The sequence below is a fragment of the Calonectris borealis genome, chromosome 2 (genome assembly GCF_964195595.1).
Source record: "Calonectris borealis chromosome 2, bCalBor7.hap1.2, whole genome shotgun sequence".
Classification (NCBI taxonomy): domain Eukaryota; kingdom Metazoa; phylum Chordata; class Aves; order Procellariiformes; family Procellariidae; genus Calonectris; species Calonectris borealis.
In genome coordinates this window covers 23,253,092-23,268,082 of record NC_134313.1, presented here as the reverse complement: position 1 = coordinate 23,268,082, position 14,991 = coordinate 23,253,092, and the positions used below count along the sequence as shown (strand labels likewise).

The window sequence follows — 14,991 nt, the reverse complement described above, 5'->3', positions numbered from 1 at the left end:
AAATATTAAAATTATTGTCATACTGTATCCTTTTTATTAAATTACATATTTTTTGCTTTACAATGTCTGCAGATGTAATTTCTTTATAAATGTCTTTTCCATTTTATTGAATTTAAAGTGGTGTGTGAAAGTGTTTTGAAAAATTTACTCTAATAGACAAATTTGTAATGTTTTATTTAGGACAATACAAAGGAGTGGGGGTTTCTGTGCATTAATTATGTCTGATGTGTAGATGTTAAATGGCTGATTATTTGGATATTACAGGTTTTGCAGAATTTGTTTTTGTGGGATTATGTAATAAAAAGTGCTAATATTATGTGACGAAAGCTTTTGGGTAGTGTTAGCAGAAGTAAGAGCGTATTATGAATAATCTTGTAAAAAATGGTGAAGAAATCCAAAATGAGTTAGAACTTGTTTGTTCCATGTATGGAATTAATCTTCGCAAATGGAAAGCACGTGGAAGGTTTGAGGTAAATCTGTCTAATCCAAATTTGGAATACTTCTTTTCAGCGTTGTCTAAAAAAAGAAATTTGTCTTAAAAAAACAAATTAAATTAAGAGTTAATGTGAAAATGTCAGGCTAGATATATTTTGTGTGGTTATTTTCACAATTTACAGGAGAAATTTCTTTGAAAAAAACTTCAGCAATTCTTATCCTAGGCACTAGGTGGTGTTTCAGCCTTTTGTACTGAAATGCACATCTCGATACAGTGCCACTAGCACTTTAGATTCTAGTTTTAAACTAGTACTTAAATAATAATTAGAGATATTGGAGAGCAGATTTTGTCCATTTTTTGCTTTTCAAATTGGCAGTGTTCCCATGCTGAGAAGAACTGGCACCCACAAACTGCAACACTTCATGTACAAAATGTGTTCACGACTGTTGAACTCTTCAGAGCGGTGGTTAGGCAATTTGAAAATGGGTGCAGTAGGCAGCGTGCCTACTTTAGAGTGCAGATTTCTGATGTAAGGGATTAGCCCTTTTTTAATTACTTTTCTAGAAGGGAAACTTCTGTGGTTCGTCTTTGCAGATATGTCAAAATGCATGTATTAAGCACGCGATCCACTTCTGTAGTCTCCCTTTCCCTTCTCTGCTGTGCTGCTGTCACAGTCACGTGAAATGCTCTGTCCTGGCGGGGGCTTGGCGGGGACAGAGCTGCTCTGCGTGTCTGTGAGCTGCTGAGCGCTCTGTCACAGGCCCCTGGGAGCAGAAGGAGAAATCCTGTCCAGGAATATGCCACCTTTCCCTCTGTGCTCTTATGACACTATCTTACATGCGTGTCTGTCATTTAATTGGGAGGTCTACACTGTAAATTACCAGTATTTTTTAAGTTGCAAGAATGTTTCTACATGCTACAATAAGATGGAGAAGTCAGTTTAGCCCTGTACTAATTAAGGGCTTGAATTTCTTGGTGTTGACTGAAAGCACATAAATTTCTATGTCTGTGTGAGAATTGCCGTTCGGCTCATTGTGTGTGATTATTTGAAGCTAAAATTATAACTGCTTGGGTCAACATTATGGAAGTCTGCACGTTGAAAGTACATTGGAAATAAGGCTTTATCAGAAGTGTTAGCTATAAATATTATGAAACACACTTAGAAAGGCAGAAAAAATCTGCAAAATACATAAATATATGCATTTTTCATGCAGTGTGTTTGAATTTTTTTCAACATGAAATACCTTAAGCAATTTTTTCTTTTTTTTTACATTTTCTTTGTTTCATGAAGTGCTTTCATTTTAAGCGTTCATATTGTTTCCTTCAGGTCTGACCCAATTACTTTGGTAGTCTGTAAGAAACATTGCACAATGGAAACAGTTGGAACGAGTTTGACTTCAGTAGGGCCTGGGAGATAATATGATGTCTCCCTTAAAGTGTCACTGAGAGTCAGTGAAAAACAGCTTCCAAGATGTAGAGATGGAAATAAAATACCAGATGATGATACAGTAGATAGCGACAACAAAGATAGGCATAGCATCTTTAATCAGGGACTGTGTTAGATCAAACTTTTACCATAAAATATTTGCTTGTTTCATATGGGTCTCATAACACTGATAATTGGATTGCTCTGTTCTGCTATACATCGTTGTCTACCCAGTTTGGCAGGAGCTGAGATTTCTGTTGAAACAGATCACTAAATTTTGTGTGCCACGGGTTTGGTCAGGAGTACTCTTCCTGATTCTACTTTTAGAGGAGGAGATATTAAATCATATTCATTCAGAAGGACCTCTCATTCTGTTGGGTACAAGAGAATAATACTGGTCATCCTGGAGTGAATTGTCCTGGGACAAAATGTGGCTGTCAGCCAAGGACATAGTTGCTCAAGTGTTTAGACTGTTATATCTAGTTTTTGTGACATTTTAACATCTACTAATAGAAGGAAAAACAAAAATTTTAGGGAGTTTCATCTTGTAGTCATTCAAATTGTTATGTATTTGTATACTTAAATAATGGTTTCAGATCTGGTCCTTTCATTGCGCTGACACATAGATGGAAAGTCTAGAACTTCTTTCAGCTGTGTACAAACCAAGTAGAAATATTAAAGGTTTTTAGTTGTTATTGATTAAAGGGGGCAAAAATACTTCTGTCTTTGGTGCTGAAATTTCAGTTTGGAGCTTTTGTGTACTTTCTAACTTAATTAGCTAAGGTAAAACTGACCTGTTCTTACGTTTGTATTTGAATACAATACAAAGGTCCCCCCAGAGGGACCTGGACAGGCTGGATCGATGGGCCGAGGCCAACTGTATGAGGTTCAACAAGGCCAAGTGCCGGGTCCTGCACTTCGGCCACAACAACCCCAGGCAACGCTACAGGCTTGGGGAAGAGTGGCTGGAAAGCTGCCCGGAGGAAAAGGACCTGGGGGTGCTGATTGACAGCCGGCTGAACATGAGCCGGCAGTGTACTCAGATGGCCAAGAAGGCCAACAGCATCCTGGCCTGTATCAGAAATAGTGTGGCCAGCAGGAGTAGGGAGGTGATCGTGCCCCTGTACTCGGCACTTGTGAGGCCGCACCTCGAATCCTGTGTTCAGTTTTGGGCCCCTCACTACAGGAATGACATGGAGGTGCTGGAGCGTGTCCAGAGAAGGGCAACGAAGCTGGTGAAGGGCCTGGAGCACAAGCCTTATGAGGAACGGCTGAGGGAACTGGGGTTGTTTAGCCTGGAGAAGAGGAGGCTGAGGGGAGACCTCATCGCGCTCTACAACTACCTGAAAGGAGGTTGTAGCGAGGTGGGTGTTGGTCTCTTCTGCCAAGTAACCAGCGATAGGACAAGAGGAAATGGCCTCAAGTTGCGCCAAGGGAGGTTTAGATTGAACATTAGGAGAAATTTCTTTACTGAAAGAGTGATCAGGCCTTGGAACAGGCTGCCCAGGGAAGTGGTTGAGTCACCATCCCTGGAGGTATTTAAAAGACGTGTAGATGAGGCCCTTAGGGACATGGTGTAGTGGGCATGGTGTGTTGGGTTGACGGTTGGACACGATGATCTTAGAGGTCTTTTCCAACCTGTATGATTCTATGATTCTATGATTCTATGAATGATGGCCAGGCTTGAAGCGTACATGGTATTGACCTTTGTTCTCAGGACATCTAACTGACTTCAGACAGCAAGCTGCTACTCAGGGAGTCTCTCATTTTCACCCTCAGTGCTTTGATAGCTTGTTCTGCCTTGTTAAAATAAGCAGACATGAGTTCTCAAAGATGGAGTATCACCACTATAAAAAGTTAAGAAGGAAATTTACCAGGATGGGGCATATTGCCACCACTAAATGGGCAAGTGATGCCTCCTTTTCCTGCCCAGCCTGGCAGTTTGTGAATGAGGCAGTCAGTGAGTTAAATTTGAGTACAAACCTTGCATCCAAGTAGCCTTCTATATGAAGCTTTCATCAAAACGTTTTTGGTGAGACTTGACTAGACAGCATGGCCCAAATTTTCTATTAGATAACTTCCTGGGCAATAAAAGTAAGATACAAATTGCAGCTTCTGAAACCTTTTCTGGTGGACTGAGCTAGATGTATTGTGGAGGTAGAAACTACATTTTCCGTGTGATTCAACCATCGAGCTAGCTGCATTTAAAAGAATAATGAAAAGCATTAATGTAAGCCTTTGAATGTCCTGTACTGTAAACCCTTGAAAAAGAGGCAGCTCCGTGTAGGATTAGAACTGGAGGCATGATAACTAGATCGAAGGCTGAGTGTAGACATTCAAGAAACATGTAGTAAAAATGATACAATTTTGTCCATGAACTAAGGCAAAAATATATAAAGAACAGAAGAGCTGAGTTAGGGCTAAAGAGTAATGAAGATTAAGGAGTGAAGGACTAAATTTACAGTGAATTAATGCTATCTGCAATCCAAATTCTAAGATAACACAGTAACCAGTTTGAATGTGCCATTGTATTAATAACTGGCCTGTTGTATTTGATTCATTACATCCTGATTTATTCTCATATAATATAAGAACTGAATGTGAAATTAACTCACAGATAATTGGCACTGGCAATTTCCTGCACTGCCATATGACTAAGGTGATCGGATACAAAAGCTTTGCCAGCAAATACATTTTAGAATGTTAAAAAATCTCATTACTACACACAGGATCTCACAACTGGGAAACTGTAATTGTTTTAATAATTTAGTAAGCATACAGTGAAAGCTAAATCTTGGCTATGAAGCGGAGAGACTCACTACCTTACATATTGTTTTACTTTATTTATAAAATGGCTTTAATTTACAATAGCTTTGAAAATCAAGTCACTTCTTGAAGTCAGCTTCTTTATGTAAATACAAGATACAGAATACCGCTGAAGTAAATCAGCAGAGCATTTTGGAGAATTATAAAATTACTTGTTTGCAACAGCAGAGGATTTATTCTAAAGTTCCTTACTCTGATTTAGTAAGAGAATGGGTTAAATATTTAATGAATTTTTTATTCCTTTCTTTTTTTCTATCATCCTATCATCCTCAACCTATAGTCTTCATTTTCAAATCTTACATTTACTGCCATTGGAATGTCAATAGGTAGATCCTTTTCATTTATATTGCTACTATCTGTGGTTTTCCCTTGTATTATAAATGATGAAGCAAAAATAGAATAAAAGTACTTTTGTGTTTATATATTTTTCTAAAACAATTTCCTCCATGGTTGTACAGACATATTTTATTGTAATTTTAATAGAAAGAATTAAAATAGTATTCTTTCTACCTTTGGAAATGGCAACGATCAGTTGATGTATGCTTGATGAAAACTTTGTACACAGTATTTACAAGCTAACAGATTTTCCATTAAATATGTCTGAACAGGTAATGTGGGTATGTAACTTGTGCCGAAAACAACAAGAAATCCTCACAAAATCAGGAGCCTGGTTCTATAACAGTGGATCAAATGCACCACAGCAGCCTGACCAAGAAGGTATTAGAGGTCTGCGGAACGAGGAAGCACCTCAAGAGAAAAAAGCAAAGCTGCAGGAGCATTCGCAGTACCACGGACCATCAGGTGACATATCCACACAAGTTTTGGACAAAAACAGATCTCAAGGGCTCACAAGACAAGACTCAATTAAGAATGGTTCAGGAGTAAAGCATCAAGTAACAAGTGACACAACATCAGACAGGTAAGAAATTATTTAATGTTTACACTGATAAGATCTGCTGAATTTATGCTACAAATTTTATTTTATCTTTTTAAGTTTTATCTTATTTTTATTCTGTAGCCTATAAAATACATACTGGGCTTTTTGAAACAATCCAAAGAAGCAGCAGCTGAGGAGTCTCTTATTGTATTCACGTGGTCATGGACGATGTGTGTTCTTCATTCCTTCTCATTAAAAAAACAACATGGAAAATGACAGTTGCAGTGTGACAGAGCTTGTCCGTGTGCTTGCAACTTTGTCGAATCACAGTCGTTGCACTGTACAGAATGTTACCATATTTCTTTTGCGGCCACTAAATTTATAGCAGAATTTTAGTAATCCAAAATAGGGCTCAAAAAAGCAGGTTAATGGAAGATGGTGGCTGTTCAGTCTACTGAATTAAAACATCTGGTAGTACTTGCAGTATATAGTGTTGAAGATGGTGAAATCTTTGTGTGATGACCTGAGTCTTTTCATGGTTTCTCAGTTTCTTGCTGTTAGTTATTGTCATTAGTATGAAAATTATTTCTTCACTGGTTGTGGGAAAATAACGAATATTGGCGAGGGGGATTGTAAACACGCTCAAATGACTTGCAGCTGGGGAGTCGAAAAACACATATATCATACTAATTGTTGTTTGGCCTTGTGTGTTGGACAAGTAGAACATCTGTGTTTAGATAACATAGGCCTGTGATTGACTTAGAGGCACCGTATTGAACGCACTTGAGATTCCTGCCCTGCTGTGGGAAAGATCAAAGCACAGTGGTATATTACGCCTGCGTGAATCCCTGAAATACAGGCAAAACCAGCAGGTTCGGTGATCTTCTAGCATGGACTGAGCTCCATGGTGCCTGCATTCCCACTTGTGTGCCTCTGCCTGGGTGCTGCTTCGGGGATCCCCTGGTTGGCGACATAATGAAAATAAATTTACTCTTTGCATTCCATCTGTGGTTTTGTGGTTGTTCCTGCATCCTGCCTGTGCCGGCTCACACACTGGTTTATCTCAGTGCTGGCATTGGTTGAAACTGTGGCTGTTTCAGCGCTAAGGTAGTAGGACCCAGTTTAGCCAGAGGCTGGAGCTGGAACTTCCCTCCCTTTTTTTTGATGTGATTGTACCAAAAGGCACCAGAAGGCTCTCAACCTCTGCAGCTACGTTTTACTGGAACACAAAAGTAAAAACTGTTTCACTGAATAAATTTAATTTCTTTCTAAACAAGTCCAGAATTGAACTTTAAATATGGTGGGAGGGAAAGAAGAGAGTGAGCTTGCTTACGTGTTTCCATGGAAATGATACCCTCTCTCTCCAGAGGCCTCCCCCTGCCTTGGAACTTGGTAGCCAGATCAGTGTAATCTGGCAGCCTTCCTCTGCTGCCCAGCTATGACCTCGTTACAATATTTATTCCGCAAGCTTGAAACAAGTTAGACAGCTATAATATCTTTTACAGCTAATATAATTAAAATTGTTTTCCTTTTCCTTCACCTCTTGTGTTCCACCATATTTTATTTCTTATTTTTGGTCTTATTTGGGAACAAATCGAATGTAATTTATCTAACCCTTTTTGTTTCACTTATTCTGCCTGTTGCCCTTTGGTCTGATTTCAGTTGATGGGTTCAGTACTTAGTTGCTCTGAGTGCTCCTCAGGTATGAGCATGGTCTCTGAGAAATACCGCTGGCAGCTTAACTTGATGCTATGGAGCAGGAGAGAGAGACTGGTTCTTCTGTGGTTCTTTTTTTCCTTAATTTTGTCAGGAAAATGGAATGATACATAATGTGATGATAAAAAAAGCCCTTCTTGTTCTCAGCAGTAATTTAACTCTGAAAGTGTTTTTATATTATATGTATGCAGAAAGAGAGAGGAAGAAAGGTATATACAAATAAATTTATAACTCAGATATGTAATATGCATTTACCCTAAGCAGAGTTATATGATAAATATGGACAGTATAAAGTAATATTTACCAACATGAAGAATGTAGACTGTGCCTGAAATCAGAACCATTCTGCTGATTGTGATCACTTCTACGCAACATTTTGCTTAAATCCAGATTGTTTTTTCAGTGATTATCCCCTTTCTGTTTTATTTGGATACTAATAATTAGTGTCCCTAATTAACATATACAAGTATGCTTAGAATATATTTGTGATCTATATGACATGCTACTGAAAGTTAGAGGGTCTTCTGAACAATTTTCTTCCCTAATATTCCTGACATTAACTGTCTTTCCATTGCTGGAGATAATGAAAAAGACTCCTCCTTGATGGCCAATCAATGTCTGATTCATCAAATGGGCTTTTAGAGGAGAATATCAGCATCTCTGAGAGAGACTATCCCAGAATTCAAGGATGGGGTTAGGCCTTAAGTTTGGACCTGTATATGCTGTGGTGCCATTGCTATTCTCAACAATAACGCTGGGAAGGCTTACAATTTTATTATATTCATCCACTGTTAAGAGGAGAAGATAATATATTATTATCTTTATACTGACATAATGCATGGAATATGTATCATAATTTAATATAATTTTAGTATTAAAATTTATAAATCCATATATGTTCTGCTTATTATTATTGATCAAGTTAAGAAAATGCATTTTATCCATCCGAAACTTGAAGTTGTGGTCAAGCAATTGTATATAACTTTTCCTAAAGGCTTCTGGTCTTCGCAATAACTCTCTTGAAGTAGGAAACAACCCATGCATCTTCCCAGTGCAAGGTTATGACGACATAACTATTTCTAATCCAATGCCTATCTGAAATGATGTTATATAGTTCAGGTAGATGTCAATGATTAAGGGTTTTGGTTTTTTTTTTTCTTTTCTTTTTTTTTCTCCCCTAATCCATGCTGTATGAATCCAAAATGCTGTCCAAAATTTGAAAATGTTAGCTTTGAATTTACAATATATATTTTTCATGTATTCTATTAGTGTAAGAAAAGCTCTCCTCAAGGATATTTTTCATGAGATTCAATGCAAAAAAAAAGTGAAAATATTGTGAGAAAGTTTGTTTTCATGTTTCATGAGTCAATTCATCATTGCTGCATCTATCAGAGGTTGAGCTATGTCAATAAAAGAGAATTGGTTCTTAGTATCTGTAAAGATCATGATCTGTAGGATCATGATTTGAAACAAGACAAATGAATAAAGCTGCCTGAACCCTTTTCAGAATAACTGTAAGGATATGAGATTAAATAATAAAAACCAGAATGAAAACAATAAATTGAGAGAGTGAGCAGCTGCAGAGTTGCACAACAGCAGTATTTATTTTTCAGGCCAGCAGACACAGATAAAATATATTCTCCTTCCCTCTTCCTTCCCTTCTCCTTTCAAAGATACATATGTATTTTGGGGATTCATTTTCTATCATCGCTTTTATTCTCAGGAAAAAACAGGATTTTTATGGTGGTTTCCACACACTATAGTAGGTTTGGAGGATGCATTTTATTCTGAGTAAGAACTGCAGACAAGGCTGTTGAGGCTACGTGGGTCTGAAGATGCAGGTTTTGTGCATATATTCTTTATGGAATGTATACACGTGTTTCCCACATATAAAGGTTTTATTCTATTGCATTACCAATGGCAGTAGAATGAAAGTGGTCCCCTGTGTCCCTTTGCTTCCGTTCTTGGAAGGAGTGCCAGTATATGTTGGCAGCGTAGGCTCTGTCTTTTGGGACTGCAGTTGGGGATGTCAGGGTGTGAACAGAGAGAAAAAAGACACCAAAATAAGAGAGAAGAGGAGGAGAGAGGAAAAAGCAGGCATAAGCGAGCTGAGAAACATCAAAGAGCAGCATGAATTAAATAAATGAAAATGTGTGTCCATCTGTTTCATGTTATATCTTTTTCAGATGGCTCTTCTTTAATTGCTGGATTATGAACAACTGATACTGGGAACATCATTGATGGTAGTTTATTGCAATTTAAAATATGACAATACAATGTTAAAGAATTTATCAATTGCGTTTCTTTCTGAAAGGCTGAAAACTGGCCATTTCCCAAGATTATCACTATTTTTCTTCTGCAACATTTATGACACAGCACTGTAGTGCAGCCTCTGATTTTGATTGTTTCTATTTCTGAGTACCTGAGTTGATAGATCTTTAGCCCACGTGTCTTAAAAAAGCGTACAATCTTTACTTGGACCTGTGGAAACTAAGCATATTTGAAAGCAATTTCAAGTAAAATAGAGGCATTTTAACTTTTTTACCTATGTTTTTCTGCCTGCTGACATATTTAAAGACAGTGAGAAATATTAAAATAATTGTATAGAGACAGTGTTTAAAATAAGGGAGTTGGTATCCAATAGTCAGCCTGACAATGCTATGTGCAGATTTGTTCATGTTCAGAAGTATCCATTAAGGACAACAGTGTCTCTAAACTTTTTGGAACTCTTTATGTAAGAATTAACTAATATGATTTTTTTTTTTTTTTAACATTGTTGACCACTGCAGGAAAAAACCCACAATTTTTGAGAAAGCATAATGATATTCTTTCACTTCATAAATAAATCTAATACTCTGTACAGGTATTTTGCAGGTTGAGTTTAAAATTGAACCAATAGTCTTTTCCATGCATGACTGCAAAGAGCTGTCACTGACTTTCCCTGGTGCTAGAACAGGATGCAAACTTTGGGCATTAGAGATACCCTACAGTATTTTTAATATATTAACTAAAATTTAAGTTTTATGGGATTTGAACTGCATCCAAATAAGGGTTTATCTTCATCTTCCTGCTCCCATTCCAGCATTTTTCACCACTTTGATAGTCAGTCCTTGGAGCTGTAAAGTGAAACCAATGTCAATCTGAAAACTATAGTCTCAGTAGTTTTGCTTTTGTTTCTTGTGCTGTTTATCTTCCTTTTCGGTGTATGCTTTGTGTGATTCTTGAGGTAATAACTTAGAACAACCGAGTTAGTTTCTTCTTCGCGGAGCTCCTCTTTTAATGATTTCATTCCTCTACATATAGGTTTAGGAGCGTGGATCAACATTTCATGGCTATTCCAGTTTTCAAGTAGAAAATAAAGCTATGCTTATCTGCTGTCTCAATCTGGAATGGCATAAAAAGGAAATTAATAATAACTATGGCCAGAGGAAGCAATAGAAATATATGGGAAGGGAGCCAGAGAAAATGCAGTATTTAATTGTTGAAAAGAAGTACCTTGGGTCCAAGAAAGTCAGAAATCCTTCAGTGCAGAAGTTTTAATGAAATAATTAGACACTTATGACAAGGATTAAGCTACACCTACTTATGAGGATGAGTAAGGAGTTTGGTACTATCTGTAATGCCTACATGCAGAGTCTCTGTAAGAAGTTCCTGAATGGTACTGACATTGTCTATTAACAGCCCAGACTACCTATAGTGGGTATACTATATTTCTACCTGTTATTAATAGGTTGCAATGGGTTGTAGCATCTCCATTCTATTCTAACTTCTGGAAAAGAGGGGGAGCTTTTCCTCGCCATTACCTTTGCAGAACTGTCTGTCTTCTGAGAAACAAAACTGCTTGTACAACTCTGTCTCTCTCTTAATGTCGGTTTTGTGTGTCTCCAGCTCACATGAACAGTGACAATGCTAACACAACATTCAGGAGATGTGCAGCCATGCTGTGACTTCAGTGTGGTTTTTCTGAGATATGCATTGCTTCCCCCTTCCCTCCACTTTTATTTCCCCCAAAGTAGCAGAAAAAACAATAAGCTAGCTGTTCTTAATTTTTTTTCTGATGATGTTTTATTAAAAGAAATACTTTTTTTTTTTTAAAGCCAACCTTTATCTAGCTGTAGAATCTCTACTGAGTAGCGTTGTGCTTCTGACCAATGGTAGATACAATTTGGGATCCTTTTTTTAGAGAAAACTAATTTGTTTGGAGAAGAGAGAAAGAGAAGAGGAAACTTCCCTAAATGTAGCAGAACTAACCTACTTTAATAAACAGTCTAAAACTGCTGTGTTTCTTTTCAAACATTAAAGAGTGTTTTAATTAAACACATAACAAAGAGATTGAATTCCAGCTTTAAGTGACAATCTGAACTCAGCTGCAATCATTCTCTGCAGTGAGCGGAGAATCTCATATTGGTATTAGGGAATTTCATTTTCACAATTTACTGTAGAGTGCCTTTTCAAAAATAATTCCATTGCAACATGATGTTTGTATTTTGCTTACTATTACCAATTACTCGATTTTTTTCTTAATTATGCACATTTATTGCATACTGCTTACTGAAAACTAGCACTTACTATTTTACTTTTCTCATTTATGCAGAATATGCTCAGGGAAGTTATGATATTTAGTGCTGATATTTGGTATCTTTGAAGCAGAGTTTGGCCTTCCATTGCAGTGTTGTGCTTCTGTATATCACAGCTATGTCTTTAACTGTGCTAAAAGACCATTAATAATCTAAATCTGTAAACACAGATCTCAGCTGTATCAGAATATTGAACATTTTTTATTAAGTACTAACTGCAGCTAACATTTATGGAATTAAATGTAGTTTTGCTTTTAGCTAAATTGACCCTGAAATAAAGCAATGCCAGAAAAAAATTGAGGGTAGTAGCATTTTTAATTTAATTTTTTAAATTCATGAGGCCAGTACCTTTCTGGGTTGAGCATGTCTCCTTAAAGTGCTGTATTGTTGACCTTGCACAAACATGAATGTTAGAGCTCACAGTGTGCTCATAATCCTTAGTTGTGCTATGCTCTGTTCTTGAAGGCTAATTTCTCTTCAGCAATATAAATAAGAGATTTTGTTTGAATTTCATATTTACAAAATTGGTGTGTAAAAGTGAATAAGTTACATCTGTGGAGTACAGCCGAGGGAAATCGCTAACATTTAATAAAGGAGTCCACTAACTCAAGTTTGTAGTTTCTGGCAGCAAAGTGGTTCTGGAATCTGCAGGAGGCAATTCAATGAATGGCCTTTTATTTTCATACTTTTTACCATAGCTATATAGACTAAATTAAAATAAAAAATGAGAAGAGTAATTGTTACTGGTACAAATTCTTTCTTTGGCTCTTTCTTTGTGCCCATAGAAGTCACAAATGATAAAGCAATCACTGCTCTAGTGCAATTGAGTTGTCATTTATCTTTTACATGACAAGTTTAATAATTTTAGTAAATGTCAATCTGTTTTATTAAATCAGATCTGAGGAAAAAATATAACTAAAAATGAAGGTAATAGGACCAGGGTGGCCATATTTTCATAATTAAAAATTACATTATTAAGCAATAACATTTTGTTTTCTACCTTGTCTTTAGCATGATTATTCTGTTTCTTTTTCTGCCCCTTCTTCAAGCCAAATCCTTGTTTGCCCCTTTGTCTACTCTGGAACGTCTTTATCTATTTATTTATTTATTTTATTAGCTCATTTTCTTTTGTGTATCGTCATCTCTTTCTCACTGGTGTGAGTTCTTACCAAACTCTGGCTAGACATTGTAAGTGTTTTCAAAGATATGGTATTCCTTCACTTAAAGACAGGCATTCTTTTCTTCTCTAACCCAGTTCTTTTTCCTTCCCCTAGCTCTAGTTCACCTCTCCCTCAATTTCCGACAATTCTGCAACCATTCATAAGTGTCCTTTCAGATCTGTGGTAAAGTAAGTGGACGCTTCTCTCCCAAGCTTTGGGAAATCTTAATTTTGTGCCTTTCAGTGAAAACGGGCCTCGCTGCATTCTTTACTAACCAAAAGGAAGACAGCCACAGACTTTTTAAGGGAATAGTTACCTGTTCCAGCAATGTAGTGCAGTACAATGTCATTTCAAGTTAAGTAGAAAATGTAGGTGACTGAAGTCAGTGATTCTTAACTTAAAGTGGAGTTTTAAAATCCAAGGTGATATCTATGTATGATATGCAGTGGGTTGTGTATATGCAACTTGTTCTGACATCTCTGCACTATGCAGCACTGTGCCCTGTAATCATGCCCTGCTGCTGCAGAAAATGACATCAGAAAGTGCCCATTTCCTGGGCTTCCTGGAAATGTTATTAGGGACCTCAGTAAGTGTATCATCTTCATAGAGTAACAGGAGGTTAAGTTGCTCCAAACACAGTTTTCCCAATTTCTGGTCCAGTGTTTTCTCAGCTGATATTACATGCTTGAATGGGTCCCTAGATGTAGTTTATCTGCCAAAGTAAGTTTTTATTATGCAGCTTGTAATACGGCAAAACATGAACTTTGCTGTAGAAACCCCATTTTCTTTGGCAAAAAGAAAGCAGCAAGGACAACAGTTCTTATGGTAATATCTTGATAGAAAGCAATGCATTTTAGCTGCAAGATGTTTTATTCTGTAATGACTTTGTGAAAATCCTGGACTTTAAATGACAGACTTCCTTGATGCTCACTTAAAAAAAAAAAAAAAAAAGCGCCATCGAGGCAGATGAGACTGAAGCAGAAAGCATCTGATTTTCTTAGTACTTCCAAATAAACTGGGAAGCTTCAGAGGGACATTGCATTCTAAAGTTCCAAATCAGTGCACAAACCCAATTTTTTTTTCCCAGAGGTAGATTAATTTTAATTAAATCTTGTTGACTCTGGCATGAAGTGCTGGGCTGACAAAAATGGACCTGCCTCAGTTGTACCTTTATGCTCCAGTTAAAACTGTGAAAAATATTTAAGGTAGAAGAGGAATCACAATTAGTTCAATAATCTCACCTCTTGAATATAAAAAATTTGACAACTCAACAGTTAGTTCAGCAATTTCACCTCCTCATGATGCTGAGATAATTGCATTTTATTCCTAAAAGGGGCATGTAATGATTCATCTTCCTGTACCGTTCATTAACAGGGATTGGAACAAAAAGGAATTCTTGAAAGAAACCCAATTTAACTTGGTTTGCATTTTTTAAAAAACAAGGTCTATTTTGGATGCTTTCCATGTCTCATAGCTCAAGTAAATACAATGATTGGAGAATTCATTTTCATTTAGAGAATATGTATCAATATTTGAAGCAAGAAATTGGATCTTTGAGTAAAGTAAAGTTGAAAGTAAAAATAATTTAATTGTTACTTAGCAGATTTTTTTTTGATGCAGAGATTCTTCCCTAAACGAGAATATTAATTATAAAGACCCTGAGAATCAGAGTGAGAAGGAAAAGAGGAAGATATGTCACTTATGGAAAAGGGAGGAATATTTTGTACATGAGACTCACTCAAAACAAACTTTGGAGCTTTGGATATTAAGACCAGTATTAGTAGTGTCTAAACTTCTCCTCCTCAACAAACTTGTTTTGGATGATGATAGACTACATGGCAGTAATGACTGATGCACTGGTGTAGATCAGGACCATTCATTCTTCGTTCCTCCTTCAAGTAATTAAGAGTGTTTTTAAGAATGCTTGTGTCCCATTTCTAGATATTCACAAAAGTTGCCAGTTATTTTCAGAG

At 36.9% G+C, this 14,991-nt stretch overlaps 1 protein-coding gene across 1 annotated transcript in view; it reads left to right on the top strand.

Annotated features, from left to right (window-relative positions):
- Positions 1-14,991, top strand: part of RIMS2 (regulating synaptic membrane exocytosis 2) — a 484,675-nt gene that overhangs the window by 122,252 nt on the left and 347,432 nt on the right. The window contains exon 3 of the mRNA XM_075141296.1: positions 5,297-5,607. Coding sequence (XP_074997397.1) covers positions 5,297-5,607 — 311 coding nt within the window. The remainder of the gene's footprint in view (positions 1-5,296; positions 5,608-14,991) is intronic.